At 43.2% G+C, this 23,625-nt stretch overlaps 1 protein-coding gene across 1 annotated transcript; it reads right to left on the bottom strand.

Annotated features, from left to right (window-relative positions):
* Positions 1 to 861: 861 nt before the first annotated feature.
* Positions 862 to 22,734, bottom strand: DNA2 (DNA replication helicase/nuclease 2). Its single transcript, XM_064716630.1, has 21 exons — positions 22,611 to 22,734; positions 21,600 to 21,779; positions 21,040 to 21,223; positions 19,634 to 19,779; positions 18,089 to 18,214; positions 17,072 to 17,291; positions 15,894 to 16,011; positions 15,399 to 15,564; positions 14,030 to 14,224; positions 13,232 to 13,462; positions 12,155 to 12,271; positions 11,941 to 12,050; positions 10,783 to 10,892; positions 8,577 to 8,801; positions 7,302 to 7,495; positions 7,109 to 7,198; positions 6,824 to 7,016; positions 4,219 to 4,308; positions 3,464 to 3,646; positions 2,597 to 2,743; positions 862 to 1,997 (listed from the first exon to the last, which is right to left on the bottom strand). Exons 1-21 carry the CDS (start codon positions 22,619 to 22,621, stop codon positions 1,941 to 1,943), a joined length of 3,093 nt encoding a protein of 1,030 aa, XP_064572700.1. The 5' UTR covers positions 22,622 to 22,734; the 3' UTR covers positions 862 to 1,940.
* Between the last annotated feature and the right edge of the window lie 891 nt (positions 22,735 to 23,625).

The raw sequence follows: 23,625 nt of genomic DNA, 5'->3' as shown, positions 1-23,625 counted from the left end.
CATTTAAATATTAAACAATTCTGAAATAGTCACACTCTGATCCTGCTAGCCTGGCATAAACCAACTTCCTTTAGTTCCTTTTTTATTCATTTCTGGGAATCCCAGCAGACACATAACCCAGCTGTGGCATGCATCTGCATCTTTTCCAGCAGCACCAAGGGCTGCTTCAAAGGCAGCACCCAGAAAAAGTGATCCTTTACTGCTAGAAGATGCTCACCTGCTGTATATTCATTGAAACACAGAGTGTTTTAGAGATTCACATCTCAATTTTGTTTGAGACTACCAGGGCAAAACATGGTTTCATCTGTAGGCTCAGGATTTGCTGCTCAGTGTAATTTTTACCACATGACAGGGAAGGATGCATTTTATAAGTGGATTCTTCTGTTTGTTTCTCATGCAACTTCGTGATGGAATGACAATACCCTCCATTTATTTAAAAAGTTTTTAATAGAATGCAAACCAGTTCCTGGATGGTTTCTTACACCAAGCAATCCTGGATAAGCATTGCTTGGTGTAAGAAAACAGATTAATGAAATCTTAAGAGCTTTCTACACACAGATCCTAAACACAGAAAGAAAATATCTTCTAAAAAAGCACTCTGATGTCACTACTATAATAAAGAGCATATTTTACCCTATTTTTCCATCTTTTGAAAGACCCAGAGCACAGGCACAGTTGATGAAGCATGTATTTTCACCTCAAAAAGGAGAATATCCTGTCAACTTTTCAAATTATTGTTGCATCATTCTAAATATTTGCCTTGTATAAAATGAAACATTAACAAAGTATAAACAACTTTAATGAAACCAACAGCAAACTTTTATTAGTTCAAACATTACAAAAAGTTAGGGAGCAGTTTAAAAGAGTGAAAATGCCCACATTTAACAAGTTTGTCTGCAACTGTATGCACACAGCTACTTGACATTGAACCAAGAGAAAACAAATGCTAATGATTCCGAAGAACAAAAAAATTGATGTTTCTACCAGCAGCCTTGCAAAGAAACTTCTCAGCCTCTTTGGTGCAGAATATGAGGTAGCATAAAGAAACCAACAGAGATCTCTCAAGTAAAAGGTGTTTTCTGTTGTTTATATGCCATCATCTTGAAAAAATACAACCTGAGCATGTAAGCTTCTTACTCAGTGAGCTGCAAGTCTAGCTTTGTTTCCTTTTTGTTTTGAAGGCTGCAGATCAGATGAACTGAAAACAAGAGTTCTACCGTGAAGCATTTCACTTCAGATTGATCTGCTGAGCACATGCAGGGGATGAAATGAATCAGCATCACATTTCTCCCCGAGGTGTGCAAAATCAAGAGATTAGAAATGTCATCAAGGGATCTTCACATGGGAGATTAATTACATTATGTATATAAATATAAAAGACTTCAGCATTTTTAAAAGCAGGAGTAGACTTCAAAGGACAATGTGAGGTTTTGAAGAAGAGGAAGTTTTTTCTGTTGGTTTTTTTTCCCAACAGCACAACACAGCACCTTAATTAGGAGTTCTAACAAATGGAATTATTGTATGTAAACTACATCTTCAAGTCTTTAAAACCAAGTTGAGCCCAGAATCCTGACTCAGTACAACACTGGTTTACACTCCCTTCCTCTTCAAGTGCTTCCCCAGTCCCTTCTGCAGCTAACTGCTCACCAAGGTGAGAGAATACAGCAATATCCAGCAGGAAGGAACAGAGTGCTTCATCTTTCTGGTTTGTCACAAGCTGAGTGCTTTACTTCTGTAACCTCAGCTTTTTCAAGAAATGTCTGTTACTCTGCTGAAAGGAAACTTCCAAACCATTGAATGCTTCCTGTTTTGGCTGCCTGCAGGCTGAAGAGTGCACATCAGCACTGATACCCCAATTCCCAGCTATTTACATTAAACAGCAGCAGCAAAGTGTTGCAGTGTGAAGATACAAAGTCCTGTAAAACTTTCCATCTTCCCACTCATAGGATGTTACACTTGTGGATACTTTCGTGAGCCCCCACTGGAAGATTCAAGATGTAGCAAGTTAAGGAAGCATTTTATCAACCCTTGGCTTTCACAAAACCTGTTTGAATATGCATGGGTGTTTGCAAAGAAAGCAGCTAACAAGGTTCTTTCCTGTTTAAACAGGAGATGGAAACAGCAATAGCTAAAGCTTGTTCAGTACAATGCCAGAGAGAAAGAAAAAATTACCAAGTCATCTGAAAGTGACACTGTTTTCCTTTCCACCCAGATTATTCATGAAGCAGATGTGTTGAGTGGAAGAAAGCTATCACACTGATGTTAAGATGCCAAGAAACTCAAAATGATCACAGGAAAAAATGCAAAAACATTAAAAATTAAAAATTCAGGCATCAAAATAAAAAAAATATGGCCAAGTTGACTTGCAAGTCAGCACTGACTTTTTCTGCTGTTAAAGACAGAGAAGGTTCTAAACCCATCCACTAGCTCGATCTCAAGTGCATTTCTGGCAAATCTAATCAGCAATTTTGTGTGCTGCCAATCCCTGTTAAAAGTACAACCTAACTAATCAAAGACCTCCCCATTCTCCCCTCAAACCTCAGCGAGTCAACCGCAGCTTTCCCCTTTCCCACAGCAGCATGGAGCAAAAGGATATCATTGCCTGGGACTGCAGGTGGCAGAGGAGCTTCTCCAGGGGAGGATAGCAGCACAGGGAGGGAACACAGCCCACCATCAGCAGCTTGTGCTTGGCTCTGGTGATGGCCACGTTCAGGCGGCGCCAGTCCTTCAGCAGGGAGCCCAGCTGCAAAGGAAATGCCGCTTGCTTTGATTTTCCCTGCTCAATGGGCATAAAGCACTCATCTTCAAAATGCATCTGAACCACTGACATTGATTGGAACATGGACATCCCTCTGGCTGTGCTGGGCAGGCCAGACCCTGCCAGGGGGCTCACAGAGCCCACAATGCCCCTGTGGGTTTGGTTGTGACCCATGGAGAAAATTACCAACCTTAGATGAAGATCTGCAAGCCATGACAAATTAAGTAGAATGATAGTGAATTTATCACCAGGTGAAAAAGTAGATTTTGGGGTTTTTTAGAATGGGGATTCAGGGGGCAAGATGGAGGGATTTGGGTGTGTCCAGCCTTTCTCCTTCTTGGCCTCCATCTTCTGCTGTGATTTTGGCACTCACAGATTGGTTTAGAGTAGAAGCTCACTGTCTGACATAGGTGATAGGTTTTGGAAAGTGATTGTAAACATTGTACATGTAGTTTTTAGTATAAAGACATAACACCACCCTGTGGGCAGGCAGAGTGCCTGGACTGTCTTGGTAAGCAGATCTTAGCAGGGCAGGAGAAAGAATTTTATAGATAAGGAACAATAAACAACCTTGAGACTGAGAAATGAAGAGCCCTGACTCCTTCTTCAAGTGCCAGGCTGGGAAAAGAGACTTCCCAACTTTTCTTAGGGTCACTGTGACCAGCACAGATCCCAACAGGAACAAAGTTAAAATGACCAACTTACATTTTCATCAGTGCTGTTCCTAACAAAGGACACAATTATGATACTTTTGTCTCTTCCTTGGTATTTGTCAACTGTGTTCACTTCCACTCTGTTCTCCTTCCATTTTGCCATCAAGTCAGTGATTGTTTTTAACTGATGTCTGTAGGGTGAGATGATGCCAATGTCTGAGGGCTTACAGCCAGCCTGAATGAAGGAGAAAGCAGAGAAAAAATCTGTCACTGCAGTTGGCTTGGGAAACTCAGTACGGTCAGATTCTTCTAATTAACTTTTTTTATTAGCAGTGCTGCTAATATCTATATTATTAATATCTAAATTAAAGGAACTGTAGGTGTAACAAATATTAACTAAAGGAAATAGAAAAATGAGGATTCCAAGGATGTCTGTCTTTATGCCAAGTTAAGACAAAGCTTGGGAACTTGCAGTAACTCATGTTTTCTTTCTTCTTTAGACTGCTAGGTGAACACTTGAAGCTCCTGCTCTGTATTTCTGGATGAAATAAGGAACAAAAGCAAATCCTCTCTCCTCCCTCATCTCTTAAAAGAATTTGGCATCCAGCTTTTGTTTTTTGCTTCTCAGATCCAAGCAGGCAAGGACAGGGAAGGGAATGCAGACCTCAGGCTCCCCACTACACTGACATGAAACCAACCTTCCATTTATCCTTAAGATTATCCCCCAACACATACAGCCACCACTACTAAAGCAATGTAAAAATATTAAAGGTCTCCCTCCAAACCAGGTCATAAAGTCAAAGATACCTTAATAAATAAGGATGTGAGGAAAAGCACTATTTTAGCTTCTGTCACATTGCTTATGCCACCTTTTTCTGCATGTTCTGGTGCTGGGACCTTTGAAAACACAAACAGAAAACAATAATTTTGCTGTCTGTAATGGGGTACTGTGTTCTGTCCCTAACTCACTGAGTCATATGTGGATTTATACTGATGGTATGAAGTAAAGAAATAAAGTTAAATGCTAAATTTTACTAAACAGAAGAGCCTGTACTGTGAATTAATTTCAGGATACTGAACTTGCCACACAAATTGGAACAACCCCCAAAATAAGTTTCTAGCACTAGCTTGTCACCTTAAGAAACTGCCAGACTTAATCCTCTGACTTTACAGTTCAGCACTACACATCACAAATCAAAACACCCAAACATGGACATTTTCCTGCTGCTAAGGTAAGAGAGCTAATGATATTCTACATGGGACTTCTGCTTTAACACTCTCCATACAGCATTATTTACAGAGAATTTTCTTCATTCCATGGCAGAAAGGATAATTTTTTTCAATGTTTGAAAGCCTACATTTCCACTTACACAAGAACTATCCAAAATGGCAATATAAATTGTAGTATAAACTCCCAACCTTTAAATATTCACTGAATTTACCATTTCTTAACTGTTACCTGCCATTTCTAGATCATGTATGAATGAGGCCAACAAGCTCAGGATGTAAACTCTTGTCACTGTAGTGTCAGTTTGGTAATTTTTTCTCTTTGTTTGACTCCTGCCTGCTCTGGAGCTGCAGTAGCATCAATAGCAATGAAAGTGTGTTTGGAAGCCTCCAAACCCCCTGAAGGGCACAGTTAATTTCTGACCACACTTGCATTAGTGTAGCTAAAAATTACACAAAAATAATTTCAGGAAAGAAGCTCTAAAAGCTGTGTCATGCTTATGATAACACATGCTTACATTTATATTTCTCCTGTTCCCATAGGACACCAGCAGAACCACCAACAAAAACAACTTGGGCTAGAAATTCTCAGGAGATTTGCCCTAAATCAAGGATGTCATTTTTCAAACCACCAAGCTGTCAGAGAAGTGCAGACTGACACAGGGGTTGGCAGAATAGAAATAAATAGATTTCCCACTGCTGTCACAAACTTGTTGCATTGTTAAGCAGAAAACAATAGAGGCTTTTTCTTCTTTTTTTTTTAAAGCCAGCATAATAAATGTAAGCTTCCTGGTGGTGTCATGGTGATTTTTCCTCTTCCTTCTCTCTCTGTTTGTATCCCTCCCTCTCAAGTCTACTTCTTCATAAGCATTTCTTGGTTACATTATAAACAATACATGGGGGAAAAACCTCCTATCAAGTGAAAGGAAATAAAAGCTGTTTTGTCTGTTGTCATGTTCAGTGGGGTTTTTCATTTCTCCCTCCATGACTGCCACAACACATGCAGTTCTGACAGGAAGTCCAAAGGGAGAAATGGCATTACAGCCTCATGTTTCATCAAATCTCAAATATTTTGGAAATAAAACCTCTCCTCCTGGCTCTATGAAGAGGACAGCTGTCTTACACTTGAGATGGGCTTTCTAGGGAAAAAAAATGGAACAGAAACTCTGCTTTTCCATTAGCAATTTTGCTATAATTACTAGATAAACAGTGGTTCAGCCAGATTCCCATTAAGAGGCCTCTTCCCTGGGACCAACTGTCTGCCTTGCTGGGAAAGGAACTGCAGCTGTCCAGGCATTCCTGGAAAATGTCTCTGTTTGGTTTAGACATTTTTAGAAATTTCTCTAAGCCATCAAAGTAAACACTGCTTGTTTTTAGGTCATTAAAGAGATTCTATCAAACTGTTGGAAAAAACCATGAGTCCTGTACAATGTCAGAGAGCATAGAAACACTGGTGAGTTCTAACCACAGTCAGCATAAAAGATCATAAAAGCTGATAACTATATCAAAATTATATTATGTTATTGGCAAAACAGTATTAATAGGAATCAACACAAAACCTGTTAAGGAGGAAGAAAGACTCAAATCATAATCCAATCACCAAGTACAGTGACAAGCACTGGAGACCACAAACAGGTATTAATTTATTCATCTTTTTCCCCATGTGTTTAAACTCTTCCTCATTTTTCCTGCATTTCAGTTTCTTTGCAGAATTTTTATCTGCACTAGCATTTTACTTTCCCAGCAGAATTCTGGGTGCCCATGAAAGGACACACCTAAAGCAATTTATCCATCCCTCACACTTCAGTGTACTGAATGTCTGCATTTCTGCATGGAGAATTGCAGGTTTTGCTGCCACTGGCTCACAGCTTTGCCACACTGACCCTCAGCCAATGGAAACAAGGACACCCACTATGGCTGCACACCTTGAATAGGAAGAACTAAGTTCCAAGTCCATTCAATATTTTCTGCAATAGTATCTAAATTCGAGTTTTCAGCTGTTCTCAGGTGTGATGTCTCCAGCAGCAGCTGTACCACCCTGCCCAGCTCTGCCAGCAATGCCAAGGATGTTTTTGTGTGCTGCACACTTCACATGATGCTGCAAGAACACTTCCTGAAGCTCCCTGGTTTACCCCACCTAAGCTGAATGAAGTTTTACTTGCTGAAAGAGCACAATGAACTTTACCTTCTCTGTGTTCAGGAAACACACAGCTGTGTCTGGATCAAGGACTTCTTTCAGCCATGACTTTGAAGCATCCCCAAGGTCCAGTTTCAATTTCTTTAGGTTGGGCAAGTTAGCAGTGGCATTTGACACCTTCTCTGAGCCACATTCCAGTTTGCCTTCATAGACCAGCATGTTACTCAATGACATAATCTTACTAAAGATTTAAAAAACAAGAAAAGGCATAAAAATCTCACCATTTCAATCCCACATCAAGAACACATTTTAAAAAATAAATGTTGAAAGTACCTATTCATCCTGTATTGCACAGTTAATTGGACAACAGCATTTTGGTTTTGTTCCAGCCTTTTAAATAAGCTTTCACTCATGCCAAGATCTCTGTTAGAACACAAAGACAAAAATCAAACTGTGTCAATCAGAACACTGCAAGAGCCTTCCCAGAATCTGTGACCAGGAACTGTCCAGCAGCATTTTCTCTTACCTTGCCTCTGCATTCAGCACAAGAGGAGGCAGCTGCTGATGATCCCCCACCAGCACAAACCTTTTGGAGCAGAACAGTGGGCCCAGGCAGACGAGCTGGCTGATTTGGGAAGCTTCATCAACAATGCAGAAGTCAAATTGCTTCTGAGCAAAGATGGGGTGATTCACTCCCATGCAAGAGGTTGCTACCACTGGCTGAAAATGGAGACACACTTCAAGGATAAGGTACATTTTATATCCTTTAGCACTGTATTCTCCATATCAAAAGAAAAACGAATTCTCATTAAACTGAACTAAACTGCAAAATCACAGAAATCAAAGTATTTAGCCTTGAAATCAGATCAGCATCACTTAGATATATGTTGGCCTGACATGTTCTTGTATCAATTGCAAGTGACAAACAAAACCAGCTTTAGAGCAGACTGCAGCCTACAACTTGTTCCTGTCATGTGTTCAGAGTGATGCCAGGTTCTATTCAGGGACAATTCATGGAGTGTGCTGAAATGACTACAGTGAAAAATCAGGTGCTTTGGGGTTTTTTTGCAATACTGAGGAAAAGATAAAACAACAACAGCAGCACAGTTCTCCCCACTGCTGTGCTTCCACTGCAACCCAAAATGACCAAAACAAGAAATGCCAAGTCATTCCCCGTTTGACTTCAGTCATTCCCCAGCAATACTTATCAATAAAAAGTAAATGGCAGCTTTTGTGAAGTTGGCATTTACTGCAACTCCCATCAAACTTTATTCTTTCAGTGAATTTAATTTAAAGCTGCCACTGACTTGTATGACCCAGCTGCCATTATGGTTAGCACTGACATTCACACAGACAGCACTCATGTTTCAATCAGAAATAAGGCTTTGGCCAGGTCAGCTCCACAGCATTCCTCTTCCTCTCCCCATCTGCTGATTGTACTGATGGCACAAGGAGCACCAGTGGGAGGGAGGAGGCACAAACAGCAGCAGAATGTAAAGAATGCTAAAGGAGGCTGCAGCAGCCCATTCACAAATCCTCAGAGAGAAGCACTGGAGTCTTTGGGGCTTATTACTTACAATGATGAGTTACTTTGTGTGGACATAAACAAAGCTTCTCAACTTGCAGACCTAATGTAGGTCATTACTGGCTATAAAGAAATTGAAACAAGGTTGAGTATCTCTTTCAGCCCAGATTTCTTACAGCAGTACACACCCTTGGGATGGGTTCCTTCTCTGCAGCATCCAAACAAAATACTAATGTTTAATAATTTGAAGGGTTAGCAAAAAACCATTTTTCTCACCTGACTATTATAGACCTCTTCCAAATCTGTTACAGACTTAATTGACCTGGACCTGCAGATTTCTTCTTCTGTATATTTCTGAATGTCTGGGTGAACCTTCTGAGCTCGGCCCAAGCGCAAGAAACCAACTTTGAATTTGGCCAGCTTCAGCAGGACATTGTCCACAGCTGTGTGTGTAAAACTGGTCAGGAGGACACTAAAGCCACAAGCAGAAAGAATTCTCACCTAATGGGCAGCAAAGGGAAAGAAAAGGAGAAGCTGTTAAGGAGAAGCAGAAAAGGATTCATCTGCAAGAATCAACACCCCCAGGTTTGCTAAGGTGAAAAGCACAAGTGTCCGGTTTTCGGCTGTTTGGAGGGCCTGGAAAGGCCCGGGGTGGCCTTGGAGCAGCCCACGTATCAAAGGACGAGAAGAGGCTTCAGTTCTTTTCTCGGTCTCGGTGTTTATTAATTGTTTATCTAAAAGATTTTCTCTCGGCCCGACAGAGCTCTGCTCAGCAGTCAGCCATGAGCACACTGTCCTGCCCTCCGGGCAGTCACCTATCTTTATACTCATGGTTACGTGTACAATATTTATCATTTTTCCCCAATACCTTTCACCCTTATTGCCCAGTGCACTTTTAGTAATGACCAATCCCAAAGTGCCACCATCACCACAGAAGATGGAGGAGAAGAAGAAGAAGAAGGACAGGACACGCCCCAATTCCTCCATCTTACTTCTCTAAACCCCCCTGTACAGAAATCCTAAACCCTGTGTCTCACCCTCTAATTAACCAATCCCTTCACCATTCACCCCGGTGAAACCCTCCTATCCTCATACAGGTGTCGTCTCCTGTGTAGGATCAAAGTCCAGCCACCAGACACTTCTGGCAACATTCCAGGACTCCCGAGCCCCCCAAGGGTGCTCTCGGTGACTCGGCACCTCAGTCCTGAGCTGCTGAGATCCCACACACAAGGGGGGTTGGAGGGAGGCAATAATAAACATGACCTGGTCTGTACCTGTCTCCCTGGCCACTGACAATGTGGGCAGCAGTCCTGAGGGCTCCCATGGCCAGCAGGCTCACAGGGCTGCTCACACAGAGCCAAACCTGCATGTGCACTCCCAAGGAACTGCACTCTGAGATCCCCAGGGGAAGCAGCAGCCATGCAGCTGTTCCAGCCTGTTCCCACAGTGCTGCTCTCCATGGCAATGCAGCCACTGCAGGGCAATAGACTGATCTGAGATAGCAGCAGCTCTCCAGCCTGTTCCCACGGTGCTGCTCCCATGGCAATGCAGCCACTGCAGGGCACTGGGCTGATCTGAGATAGCAGCAGCCATGCAGCCTGTTCCCACAGTGCTGCTCTCCATGGCAATGCAGCCACTGCAGGGCACTGGGCTGATCTGAGATTGCAGCAGCCATGCAGCTGTTCCAGCCTGTTCCCACAGCACTGCTCCCATGGCAATGCAGCCACTGCAGGCAATAGACTGATCTGAGATGCAGCAGCCATGCAGCTGTTCCAGCCTGTTCCCACAGTGCTGCTCTCCATGGCAATGCAGCCACTGGAGGCTCAGGCAGTGGGCTGATCTGGAGACAGCAGCAGCTCTCCAGCCTGTTCCCACAGCGCTGCTCCCATGGCAATGCAGCCACTGCAGGCTCAGGGCAATAGCAGCAGCTCTCCAGCCTCCTCCTTCCACGAGCTGATGGCAAATGGAAGCAGGGATGCACTGCTCTTCCATGAAAACCTCCCTCAGGCCACAGGCTGAGTGCAGCAGCTCCTACAGCTCTGTCCTGGAGAGAAGAGCAGCAGCAGTAGAGGAGATGGGGGCAGAGTGCACATGGATGCAGCCCCACAGGTTCATGCAATCCACAGTGGCTGCTCGAGTCAGTACTACTGGCTACTTCCTCTTTTGAGCTATAACTCAGCATTTCAACACTTGCTGATATCTGGAGCCAAAGAATTTTCACACTAAAGCATCACAGAAATGATTAAATATCACACTTCACTCTCCTCCCTCCCACATACATTCCTACACAAGCAATTGACCATCCTACTCCACAAAGTCCAATTTTAGTTTTACCAAATATAGGTTAAGCAAAAAGAAGTGTGTTTTCTTCCTTGAAATTATACATCTACAGTCAGATTAATTCATGACACTACACAGCTGGTTTAATTCTACCCTCTAAATTTCACTAAAAAAATTAAAACTCCAAGGTACATGATCTTACTAGAGCACATATTGTAGTGGTTTTTCCTGTTCCAGGCATGCCCACAATAAGTGTGTAGTCCTTTGAAAGTAGCACTTGCTTCATTGCCTGTTTCTGAGGCTTATTTAGACCTTTCAGAAGAAAAAGCAAAATTAAATTACTCCACTTCATCATAATTGTAATCATTACTAAAGTCACAGCAAAATTGTAATTTCCTCCTTCACTAAAGCCCTTAATAGAGGCAAGAACTGAGCAAAGTGAAGGTATGACATTAAACATAATACACAAGATAAGTAGTAGAAGCTCTGCACTATGGTCCTAGAGATAAGTCACTGAAGACATTTTTATTTTTAGACCTTTTGTGGCTTTTTTTTCTAATATCTTAATTGACCACCTCCACAGATTGTGTCTGGGCACTTGTGTTTGACCATACCACTTTCACACCAAACACACAGCTCACAGCAAGGGCTGCTGAGCTGCACATACAGCAGCATGTTGTTTGGAACAAACAGCACAGCAGAGCTGCTTTGCCCCAGCCTGATGCAAACAAGCAGCACATTTCAGCTATCTGGACTAAGCAAAGCTCCAGCAAAGTAAGACTTCAAACTGAGTTTTTATAAAAAATTCAGTTTACTCTAAGACAATTCTGTTAAATTTATGTTTTCACAGGCAACTCTGTCAGAGCACAAGGAAATATTTCCACCAAATACAAGATGCTGCCTCATACCTAAGCAAGTTTTGTTTTTAAATCAATGCCACAAAGCATGACACTGTGTTGACACTTGTCAACAGCTTAGCAAGAGTGATGGATTACACAAGTGAATGTTTCCACCAAAGCCCATCTCCTTCCTCTCCCTCCATCCCAAGAGCTGTCACTGTCCCCTCCTCCTGTAAAGGTGACAGAGGGAATCACACAGCCCTCTGTCAGCAACTGCACCCTGCAGCCTCTAGCAACAGGAAAATAAAGGTGTGAACAAGGATCTGATCAGGTCTCCTGTGATTAAATGTCTTCAGCTAGATGGAAGACATGCAAGGTAAGAACTTGGGTTTAATTTTTAAACTGAGAACTATCACAGGACCCCAAAGTAGGGAAGACTCCTTACATTTATAGCATGATAAACACTTTGCCTGTAGAAACATACTACTAATTAGAATATTTTGGAGAAAGGAATATTGTACCTTTTAAAATATTTGCAACAGTTTCCTTTGCTTCAGGAGGAAGGACAGAGCTCAGGTGCTGAATAAAACATGGTTTCTGGAAATCAATGATCAGGTTGCGGAGCCTTTCACTGTGGATAAAAAAAAAGCCAAAACTGAGCTCAAATAAGAGTTACCAGTTGAGAAACTTCATCTGAAAATATTGAAAGCATGAAATTAAGTTGATTTTTCGTACCTGACTGGGCAATCCTTCATCAATTTAGAAAGATTTTTAAAAGGGACCCCTGTACCAACATCTCCTTCATCATGATCCAACCTGAATACAGTGTTCTTGGGGAGGTTGGACAAATTCCTGAAGGAGGACAAGAACATGGATGAAATAGTTTTGTTTACCAGCTGTATGCAGATTAAAGACTTATTACTACATGTTAAATGATACCTTCCAGAGATCCCAGAGTGAAGCAACAGCTGATTGAAATACACTATTAACTGATCTAAAGAAAGCATGATCCCAATGAGGGATAACAAAACATAAACCCAATTTAAAGACAATATAGACTGAACAATGAAAGTTACTATTAACACAGTAATCACTGTATCCATATAGATTCATGCTAGAGATGTAGGGAAATAGAGTTATAATGTGCTTTTATTCAAACAACCTGGGTAAATAGACAGGCATACATAGCAGGTACTGACAGTTTCAATCAAGACAAGAGAATTTCTGAAGGGAACTACTCCAAAGCCAGTGGTGCCTTGTGAAGGCTGGCCTGGAACAGAGACTAGATGGAGCTAAAGAATAAAGCAGGGATTTATTCAAAGGATCTCCTCCATGGCTCCACCTTGGGCAGCACCAGAGCCCAGCCAGGGCTGCACTCAAGGTGAACCAAAATGGTCCCAAAATGGCCACCTGGTCATGGGGTCTCTCATCAGTTCTGCTCCATTTGCACATTGCAGTTCAATGTCCAGTTCCAGCTTTAGCCCAGGCAGTCCCACCCTGCTTGTTTTTCTCTTTTCAGTCCAGTTGTTTGTGCTCTTGGGCTGAGATCTGGATCATTTGTCCTTGGTGCGCAGCTGGAGCAGGAATTGTTTTGTCTCCCTGCTCTGTGCACAGAGCTCACCATCCCATAATGTGAAGCCCAGACCCACACACTAAAGCAGAACAATCTGAAAAACATAAAAGCTAAACCCTGAGGCATCACCAGTAGGAAGAGTCAGGACATGTCACAGCTTTTTGGACACCTAGCAGCACCCTTCCTCAAGCCAGTGCCACAGTGTTTGCAAACAGATATTTCTCTTTTTATCCTATTACCTGCCCAACAAACAGGAGACTTTTGTTGCACTGACTTCTCTAACATAGCCAGTAGCCAAACCAAGCAAACCCTTTTCCTCTCCACTCACAACCACTCGATCACCAACCAACAGGTTTGTCCCAGGTATGGCACCGTTTCTACGCTGGAAAAAATGCAGATACTGTCCCTCAGAAACTTCATGGACTTCATCAACTCTGACCATGTTTCCAACACAATCTCCAGCCTTCTCTCTGAAGGTATTAAAAACAGAAATATTTTAATATTAAGATCCTCTCTGTAAGAGAACTATTAAGAATAAAACCCCACAAGTTAAAAAACCATATCAGCCACAAGCAACCATCTAAACCAAAAGAAGGGAAGGGAAGGGAAGGGAAGGGAAGGGAAGGGAAGGGAAGGGAAGGGAAGGGAAGGGAAGGAGGAAGGGAAGGAAGGAAGGGAAGGGAAGGGAAGGGAAGGGAAGGGAAGGGAAGGGAAGGGAAGGGAAGGGAAGGGAAGGGAAGGGAAGGGAAGGGAAGGGAAGGGAAGGGAAGGGAAGGGAAGGGAAGGGAAGGGAAGGGAAGGGAAGGGAAGGGAAGGGAAGGGAAGGGAAGGGAAGGGAAGGGAAGGGAAGGGAAGGGAAGGGAAGGAAGGGAAGGGAAGGGAAGGGAAGGGAAGGAAGGAAGGGAAGGGGAAGGGAAGGGAAGGGAAGGGAAGGGAAGGGAAGGGAAGGGAAGGGAAGGGAAGGGAAGGGAAGGGAAGGGAAGGGAAGGGAAGGGAAGGGAAGGATCATTGACATGAGTTTGGAAATTAAACCTTACCTTTCCAAAGAAGGTGTCATCCATATATTTTTGTATCCCTTTTTATGCTCTCCACTTTGCAGCTCCAAGGTTAACATCAGATACCAGAGGCTGAAATACTCCAGGTGGGAGGGTTTCAGGTGCTGGGTCTCTCTGTCAATGACAGGCACCAAAGCAGCAGGAAAGGCCACACTGGGCATCTTCTGCTCCACAGCCCTGGGGACAGAACCAGCCACAAGGCTCAGCCTGCATCCTTTCTCACCTGCAAGCCCACATAGCAACAATCCAAATACCCACTGCAACATACCAGGCAGATCAATCTATCATTACTTGAATAAAGTAGAACCTGCATCCTTTGTTCAGATGCATAACCTTGTATGAGTTACTTCACACCATCTCTATCATTTTGAAGGGCAGTGAGTTAATCCAAGACCAAATAAAGGCATTTCAAAGATAGTAACATAGACATTTACAGAGTTCACCTTTTACTCATTTTATTGTAACTACTGTATACTATTTTGATATTTAGCTAAGCAAGGGAGATTTAATACTTATTTCAAAATTAAATATCAATAGACTTAATACCAAATCATACATTAAAAACACAACCAGAGAGAGAAAAGCTTCTTCAGAAGTAAACAGCTCTCCAGCTATATCCTGCTGCTGCAACAACTGAGTATCAGAAGCAGGATTTCACAGAAACATATCAGGGATCCCCACAAAGCTCCCTCAACACACACTTTGACACCTCTAATTTTAAAAAAAAAACAGGCATTCTATTTCCACAAGACCACCCCCAAGGCTCTCCTTTTCTAACAAAGCTCATTTGATCTCTTCCATATACAATTCTGGTTGGTTTTTGTGCAACAGAGACTAAAACTTGTCACAGCTGTTGAAACAATTCAATAACTTTGTGTGACATTTTATGGAATATTTGCTCACTCCTTCTGTTGACCAGGAGATGCAACAACACTTCAGCAGAGTAGTATCAAGGTATTACTTGTGTCATACCCTACAGGGAAACAATCTTCTACAGAGTGAAGAAAAAGTGCTTCTCCAGCCAGAACTCAGGCCCAGGGATTGCCTCTTGCAGACAGCTGCAAGAATACAGCTTTTTAAACAGATCTGTTCTTGTCATCAAGTATTTTGTTGAGACTTAGCTCAGATTTTGTCTTGCAAAAAGTGTACCTGAGCAAACATATTAAGTCTCTGTGAGATCAGGAGCTGAACCATAAAAGTTGTAGAGAAATCTGTGGAAGATTCTTTTTGGGTGGAAAAATCTTCAATACATACAAAACTGTCAACCACAAAAATGGAATTATTATATCGAAAGATACAATTATTCAATCTCATTTAAAAACATTAGTCAGACTTTTTTTTTTTTTTTTACCTGCTGTACAGAAAGCAGTTGTGCATTTGGGAACAGTATTTACATGTTTGACTGTCATCAATCACAGGAGGCAAAGCAGCAAGCTGTGAATTCTGCCTTCCCACATCAGGTTTATAGGTACTGTGTGTTAAGTAGAAGGCCACGTGATTTCTCAACTTCATTAATTCTGTCAAGAAAAGGATAAACTAAGCTGATGGTTTTGCTTGTAACAATTTCTACCTCAAAAATAATTAGCTATCAACTTTTTAGTCAACTAAGAACTGATTATTCACAAAGTCCTTGCACTGTATTAATAAAACAACTGAATTTTTAACATAAATGTTAGTAATGAGTGAAGTAAACTCTTAGTAATGAGTGAAGTATCTCCAAGTATTGTAACAAGTGAAGCACCCCCAAGTACAGCTATTTTCATAAGAGTAAACTTTACAGTTCTAAAGAAAGATTTGAGTGATATTTAAGAGAATGATGGTTTCCAGAGCAGGGGAGCAGCTTTACCTCTGCGGTCCATGCGAGCTGCAGACACAGGATACATCGTACCAGTTTTCAGATAAAGAAGAAATCCAGCTTCAGGATCTGCCCTCCGCTCTAAGCTCAGCAATGTGTACAGAATAACCTGCAAACATCACACAGAAATACATATTTACAATACATATTGGCCCAGTAGAGTTGCTGTGGTTTAACCCCAAGCACCACACAGCTGCTCACTCACCTCCCCACCCTTGCTGAGGGTTCAGGTAAAGGCAGTTTAAGATGGAAAACAAAAGCCACACATGCAAGGAAAGCAAAACAATCAATTCACAGCTTGCCATGGTTGGGCAGGTGCTCAACCACCCTCAGGAGAGCAGGGTAGAATATGTGGAATGGGAAGGCAAAACTGCATCACTGCAAACCCTGCAGTGCCCCCACCCTTGCTCCTCCTTTCCCCCAGCTCAGACAGTGAGTGTGCTGAGCAGCTGCACGGTCTGGGACACCCCTTTGATCCCTTCTGTCCCCTGTCCTGGCTGTCCCCTCACTTCCATCACTCCCAGGAAAGGCCTTGGCTCTGTGTGAGCCCTGCCCAGCCAGCAGCAACATCCCTGTGCTGTCAAACTGTGCTCAGCACAAAGCCAGAACACAGCCCACACTTATCTCCTGTGAGCAAAACCATTGCTAACCCAGTCAAAACCAGCACAGCATTAAAACCAAAACACTTTCTAAACTGTATTTAGTTCTTCCACAATTGATATGGCTAAACAGCCATTATTATCACAAGTCTTCCAAAAGCTGCAAGTAGTAAGAACTTTACCAAGGATTTAAATTAAAAGGCATCTTTAACACCTTATATCAAGGCTACCACCTTTCTAAATCAGGCCAGCTACATGGAAATATGTGTAACTCTAGTTCCTGAAACAGCTTGCTTCAACCTCATATTTGAATGTAGTAAGAAGAGACTGAAGAACAGACATTTCAGGATAAAAAACCCAAAAGTGTGCTTGAAGGTAGTAAATGTATATACTTCTTACTACTAAGTTCACTTGAATTTTATACCAGCAGCTTTGGGCACGCCAGGATGAGCTATCCATGAATTTAGATTGTTCCACAGACAAAGTGTGTCATACTCATAAGAGAAAATGGGTGACCTAACAAAAAAGCACACAGAGGCCTGACTGAAATGGGCCCTGTGGTGCCTGTACCTGGCTCCTGTGCTCGATGGAGTTGGATTCCTTGCCAGACTTGAGCTCCAAAGGCATTACCCGAGACTGCACTCCAGCCTGGCAGTGGATTTTCACCCTGGCTGTAACATCAATCTTGCCCTTCAGCCCAAACCTGGGAGACCAGATGTTCTCCTCAATGTCCAAGATATCTACAACCTCTATCTTAGAAGATACATCTTCTGCTTTCCCACCATTTGACCTAGGAAGAAAATTAAGCCAGAAGTTAACAATATCCCTTAATTATTAATATTTAAACATTAAAATGTGTAGCAACTAAATACATAATATTTCTGCATTACAAATGTCCTTTAGGCACTAACTTGAGAAATAAAATGCATCAAGTCTCACTCAAACTAATCTTCCCATTAATAGAGGAAGCAACATATCAGAAACTAACTTCAGTTGTTTTGCTGTTCACCTAAATTTCAAAGTTAAAATGAGATTTTAAACTGTTTTCAATAGTTTTTGGTCTTTTCTCAATAACCACCCTCTGTCATACACTTGAGAGTAGCACACAGGTTTTGCTCAGACCTGCCATTTCACTGAAACTTTAACACTCTATGGTTAAAATTGACAGCAAGAAGCCACGGACAAGAAGAGCTCAGCAGCATTTGAGTAAAGTCACCATTTCACCAAAGAAATCTTTTATTAGTCAAGAACTCCATTTCATTCATAGTTTCACATTGTGATTTGCAGTCTTGCTCATGCCTACAGTAACTCCTGCTTTGGTCAGCAGCTCAAATACCCTTGCCCTTCTGCTCACTAAAAGCTCTGGTTTGTACCACGCTGCTCACAAGGATTTAAAGGTTTTGAAGTCTGCTCCCCCTCAGGCTTCATGTCCTGCCCAGTACTCACAAGGGCAGCCCTACAACCAGTGAGGCCATGAATTAACTCCAAATCACCCAACAGATGTGCATAAGGAGTTCCAAAAATTTCAAGTGAACTAAACAAGATATACAACATTGAAAGGTTTAAAATTTAATTCTGGCTTCTTACAGTTTTAGTTGCATTTTGTTTTGGTTTGCTGGATTGTGCATGAAGTCTTCTGCCCACTTAAAAAATGATGGCAAATATTCTTCTATTTCTTGCATTATTTGTGCTTGTTTCACATTTAAGAGATACCTAAAAAAAAAAAAAATACAGACATGCACAAAGTATTAAATCTGCTGTGGTACTAAAGTGATTTGCCTGGAGTAGCAACAAGATCATTGGAAGTAACTGTCGAATGTTTATATCTATAAACTGTAGATGACAACAATTTCATGGAGGTTCAACTCAATTCATAAAACTATTAACTGAACATCTATTAAAAGAGATATAGTACACCAGAACATCCATTTCTGGTGAACCTTTGAAACAACAGGTAGAGCACAGTGAGAGCATCAGTGTGGCAGAAGTGATGAAACAGAATGAACAGTCTGACTGCAGGAAAGGAGTACCAGACTCATGCATTTAAATATGGCTATTCCTACAATTCATGCAAGGTTGAATAAAAAATGCAAAGCCCATTTGTTTTTAGTCTGGATATCCTCATCTGCTCCTTACATGCATTTTGGCAAAACATGACACAGAATGTAATTGTGTGGCATTAGACAATTCAGTGCTGGCAGCCACTGGAAACAATGTCATTATTCTGCAGCAACAGAGTGGATTTTGCACAAAAAGTTCATAGGAGTGCAAATGACCACAGGCAGCAGATTTATGCAATTTATTTTTCAATCCCAATAAACAGTAGCCTACATATGCAAAAAGGAATTGCAAATTAAGTTTCATGGAAGCCCAGAGGGACATGAAGGCATTTCAGCAGCCACAATTCAAAATATTGTCTTCATAACAGAACTAAGAGTTATAAATGTTGCCACTACAACTTTAACTTCTGACTCAACAGATAGTGATACTGCCCAACATACAATTTAAAAGTCTATATATAATGATTTTTAATTTACATGAGTAGAATTGTATTTTAATCAAGCCTGCAGTAAAATGTTCAAACTAACAGCCATTCATCTTCCCACTTTCTCAGGGAAATATTAAGCATTGCCCAGCATTTCTATTAGCTCTGCTGAGAAAATAAGTTAAAGGTCTTCTAACAACTGAGACTTTGAACTAACCTGATAAGGATATAAAATTAACAGAAATTCAGTTTTGGTCAGTCACAAGGTTCCAGGTTCATTGCTGAGGATCATAATTAACTATTTGTCCCACTCAAATCAGCTTTGGGAGATGCCTGGAAATCTAAAATGTTACAGACACAGACACTGCAACCTGCTTGGCCTAAAAGTAAAAAAGATCCCTGCCACATACAGTTACTCCAAAACAGTAGTTCAGATATACAAAAGCAGCTCAGCAGGGAAGGCAAATAAAATTAAGCTATCAAATAGGGAATTATCTTATTAAAAGATCCCTAATTTCCATTAAGCAAAGTCATTTGGCAGAACACTCTCCTGACACCAGTGCTACAATTTTAAAGTACAAATTGCTACTTCAAAGTGTTCCTGCCCTGTCTTCCACACATTAAAAGGCAGCTGCAATGCTACTTACATTTCCTTGAGGTACTTCTGTCCATACACAATTTTATTTGCTAGCTCTTGCACCTTTTCTGGTGCCAGGTCATTGGTGACTGACTGCTGGAAGATGTCATGAAGGATTGTCCCAACGAGCATTTGGGGCGAGCCCGGTTCAGAGCCCTGCAACAGAAGGGAAGTCACCACAGCTGAAGGTTTGTGCCCATCTCATGCCAACTCCTCTGGCAATTCCTGCATTTGCTCTGCTGCACATCACAGCCTGCACTCACTTAGCTACAAGATCACGACAGCTTTCACCTCACTAGTGATTATCTGGTCAAACCTGCCTGAACTGAAGGGGTCTCACCTATTGTTCTGTCCCAATCTCTATGTGATTGGCAGGCAAGAAACAAGAGCACAGATTGAAATAAAACTGTCAGAAAGTTCTGCCTGCAGGCATTTCCCAGTGCAAATACATTCCTTTACAACCTTACACAGATTTCTGGCATGAAGCAGTTTCCTGCCTGCTACCAGCTCACAGAAAATATCCCACCAAGAAGGCTCAGAAGCCATGAGCAGGGCTGGGCTCTGGAGACTCACAAGAACTGAAGTGGTAGTGAATGACCTTACAGGAGTCACTACCAAACAGCTGGGAACATAAACACTGTGGTAATATGGATCTCTCACAGATTGCTCTCACAACAGGGGCATGGTGCTATCCCACTCAGGCCCCTGTGCATTGTCCCAGCAATTATTTTATCCCCCTTACTCCTCTAATAAAGGGTTGAAAACCATTTCGTGGTCTAAATCTCCTGTACTTCATTTTCTTGTTCCAGTCACAGGTTCCCAGCCAGGCTGTTCACCACTCCATTAAAATTCCCTTATTAATTTGGATTTATATTCCTATCATGTCTGGAAGTTTTCATCAGCTGAGACAGGCAGCTGTTGCTGCTCTATTTATCAGCAATGACACTACCACAAATATCTCTCATATATCAGCAAGGATAATACCACTTCTCCTCTTTCCAAGATCCAGCAGCTGGATTCAGACTCCACAGTTAGCCCACACCAATTATTAACTGAATTAGCCACATTTTTCACAAGCTGTTAACTTGGCCAAGTGTGGTTATATTTTCATATGGACGGCAGGAAGCATATCCCTCACAAAGGATTCATATCCACACAAAATGCAGCAAGAGATTATTTAAAAAATTATCAGAATTATAAGTGGAAAGACCATTTATTTAGCCCAGTGGCTGCATTATTTCAGGTGCAATTCTCAAAAAAACAAGAGAAGCTCAAGCAGAGAGTTTCCACCCCAAATGATTCTGTGTTGTAAACATCATGAATTGCTACCAATGCCATTTCCAAGAGGCAGATTTGTCACTGAGCTAAGGCAGCAGGGGAGCAGGAGCTGGCAGGCAGCGTGGAAGGAGCACTCACCCTGAAGCGCTCGCTCAGCACTGCCCTCCTCATGCAGCGGATGCTGCTGGAGATGGCGGTGCCCGAGAGCAGCAGGTCTGGGTACAGCACCAGGTACCCACTCTGGGCACCGACCACCCACGTGCCACAGCTGCACTCCCCTTCCAAGTGAACAATGTCCCCTGGAACCACCGGGACAGACTCCCTGCAAGGGAACACACCCCACAGTCAGTGCTTGCGAATGACAGACACAGTGTATCAGAAATAACACACCAACAGAGCAGATTCAACCTTCTTTCTGGGCTGGATTCTTTTGAGGAGTTGACCCAAAGAAGTCCTGAGAGTGAATAAAGGCATTTTTACAATGACAAAACTGCAAGGTAGCAGTGCCCACTCAGCACACATTACCTGAGATCAGGTCCCTCAAGATGATACCCATTATGCTAGCACACTGATAATATTACATTGAACAAAGATTCCTTCAGGATCCCCTATCTCTTTCAAGGCTGTAAAATTCAACTCACAGACAACACAAACAAAATCCAGTATTTCATTCTATTTCAAACATCTGTGTGGATTACCAGCCATTCCTAAGGATGCACAGCTCTGTGTTTTCTAGTGAGGGGGAGGCTGTAATTGTCAGGTGCTTCTCAGGGTCACTTCCATTCCTCTGGATCACGCTGACCTCCAGCACACGGTATCTGTTGTTCAGCCCATTCCTCAGGATCGCATCAGGCGAGTCAGCCGCCTTCTTCTGAAAACTGAAATTACAAACAGCTAATGACAAAGAATACTGCGCTGCTTGAAAACAGCCGACCTACATGCAAAAAGGGGGAAAGCTTCAAATATAAACCAAATTTTAGTCCCCTTCAATTTTTATAAGTTTTTTTAATATTTTTTTTAGTTCTATACGGGCAGAGTGTAGGAAATCTCTATAAATATAAGCAACTTGCTATTTATTACAGTTAGTGCTTCATTTTTGTGTCCACATATCCATAAGCAGTAGTAAACTAATTATAACTGTACTGCAAACCCTGTGCTTGGGAGAAAGTTTGTATCTCCCTGCAGGCACGAACTCCCGCAGCCACACAAACACCTCGAACACGGAGCAGTAAACTTTTACCCATTACCTGAAGCTGATTAGAAAACTGGTATTCAAGGTTCAGTTTCCCAGCGCTTCCCAGCCCGAGGAAAGCGGGTGCCGCCCCGCCGGCCCTCAGAGCCCATCCCGCCGGCCCTCACAGCCCATCCCGCCGGCCCTCAGAGCCCCGTCCCGCCGGCCCTCACAGCCCCGTCCCGTCGGCCCTCACAGCCCCGTCCCGCCGGCCCTCAGAGCCCATCCCGCCGGCCCTCACAGCCCCGTCCCGCCGGCCCTCACAGCCCCGTCCCGCCGGCCCTCACAGCCCCGTCCCGCCGGCCCTCAGAGCCCGTCCCGCCGGCCCTCACAGCCCTCAGGAACTCCATCTCGCCGGCCCCCGGAGCCGCATGCCGCCTCCCCGCGCTCGGAGCCGGGAGCGGTTCTCAAATTCAAACCCCCCGCGCTCCCAGCCGTCTCCGCCCAGCTGCGGCTCCCCGGCCGTCTCGGCCGCTACCTCTCGGCCATGGGCAGCTCCCGTGCGGAGCTCAGCTCAGCTCAGCTCAGCTCGGCCCAGCCCGGCTCGGCTCCGTTCGGTTCCCTGAGCCCCGCGGCCCGGCAGCGCTGCCGCGCGCTCCGCCAGCCCCGCCCAGCGCGCCCCGCGCAGCCAATGGGAGGCGGCGGAGGGGGCGGTCCCCGGGCGCGCGGGCTGAAGGCGCGAAGCGGCGCGCGGCTCCTCGCGCCGCCGCCCGGGGAGGGGCGGGGCCCGCGCCGTGAGGGAGCGCGAGGGGCGCCGAGGGCCGGGGGCGCCGCCGCCCCCTCAGCCCTGCCCGCCGGGAATTCACACTTTGTCAGGGGCTGTCCCGGCCCCGGCCCCACCTCCGTTACCGGTGCGGTGATACGGGGTAATATTAGACGTGCCTTCCGCTCCCAATTCCCTTATGGGCCACTCTGAGCCCGAGAGTCCAACCCTTCCCCTCAGAAAGACGTGTGGCCGCTGGCGTTCTGACACGGTGCTGAAGTTTCCGATACACAGCTCTCACTCTGCTGCAGAAAGGACAGCTTTGGCCCATGGTTAGACATCCCAACAGAAGGATCGAGTTCATATTGATGAATTTTAAAAGGTGAGAACATTCTTAGGTTAGGCCTTTGCAGTTTTATTTGGGATAGTCCTGAAATATATGCAGTAAACTACATTAATGCTGCTTCCCATTGCAACATTATTCTCTAAAAGAAGCCTAATTATAATTTTATAGTTGCTTGTTGATATGATTAAATGCAGTCATAATGTGGTGTGATATTGAAATTACATAAATGCATTGAACACTTGCTAAACCTTTGTGCTGTAGCCTCTTTCATGCTGCCTATACATCTCCCATACACCAGAAAATAAATATTTCAACAGAATAGGTTGATGAAGTACAAAATAGGCTTTAAATATCTCTTTTTGAAGTTATCTAAAATCCAACAATTGTGAGAAATCTCTAGGGAGAAAGTTGGACACAAGTGTTCTGAAATCAGAGATTGTAAAA

This window comes from Zonotrichia leucophrys, chromosome 6 (assembly GCF_028769735.1).
Source record: "Zonotrichia leucophrys gambelii isolate GWCS_2022_RI chromosome 6, RI_Zleu_2.0, whole genome shotgun sequence".
In the NCBI taxonomy this organism is placed as follows: Eukaryota; Metazoa; Chordata; class Aves; order Passeriformes; family Passerellidae; genus Zonotrichia; species Zonotrichia leucophrys.
The sequence above is the reverse complement of the archived record's forward strand: the minus strand, read 5'-3'. Positions and strand labels throughout refer to the sequence as shown.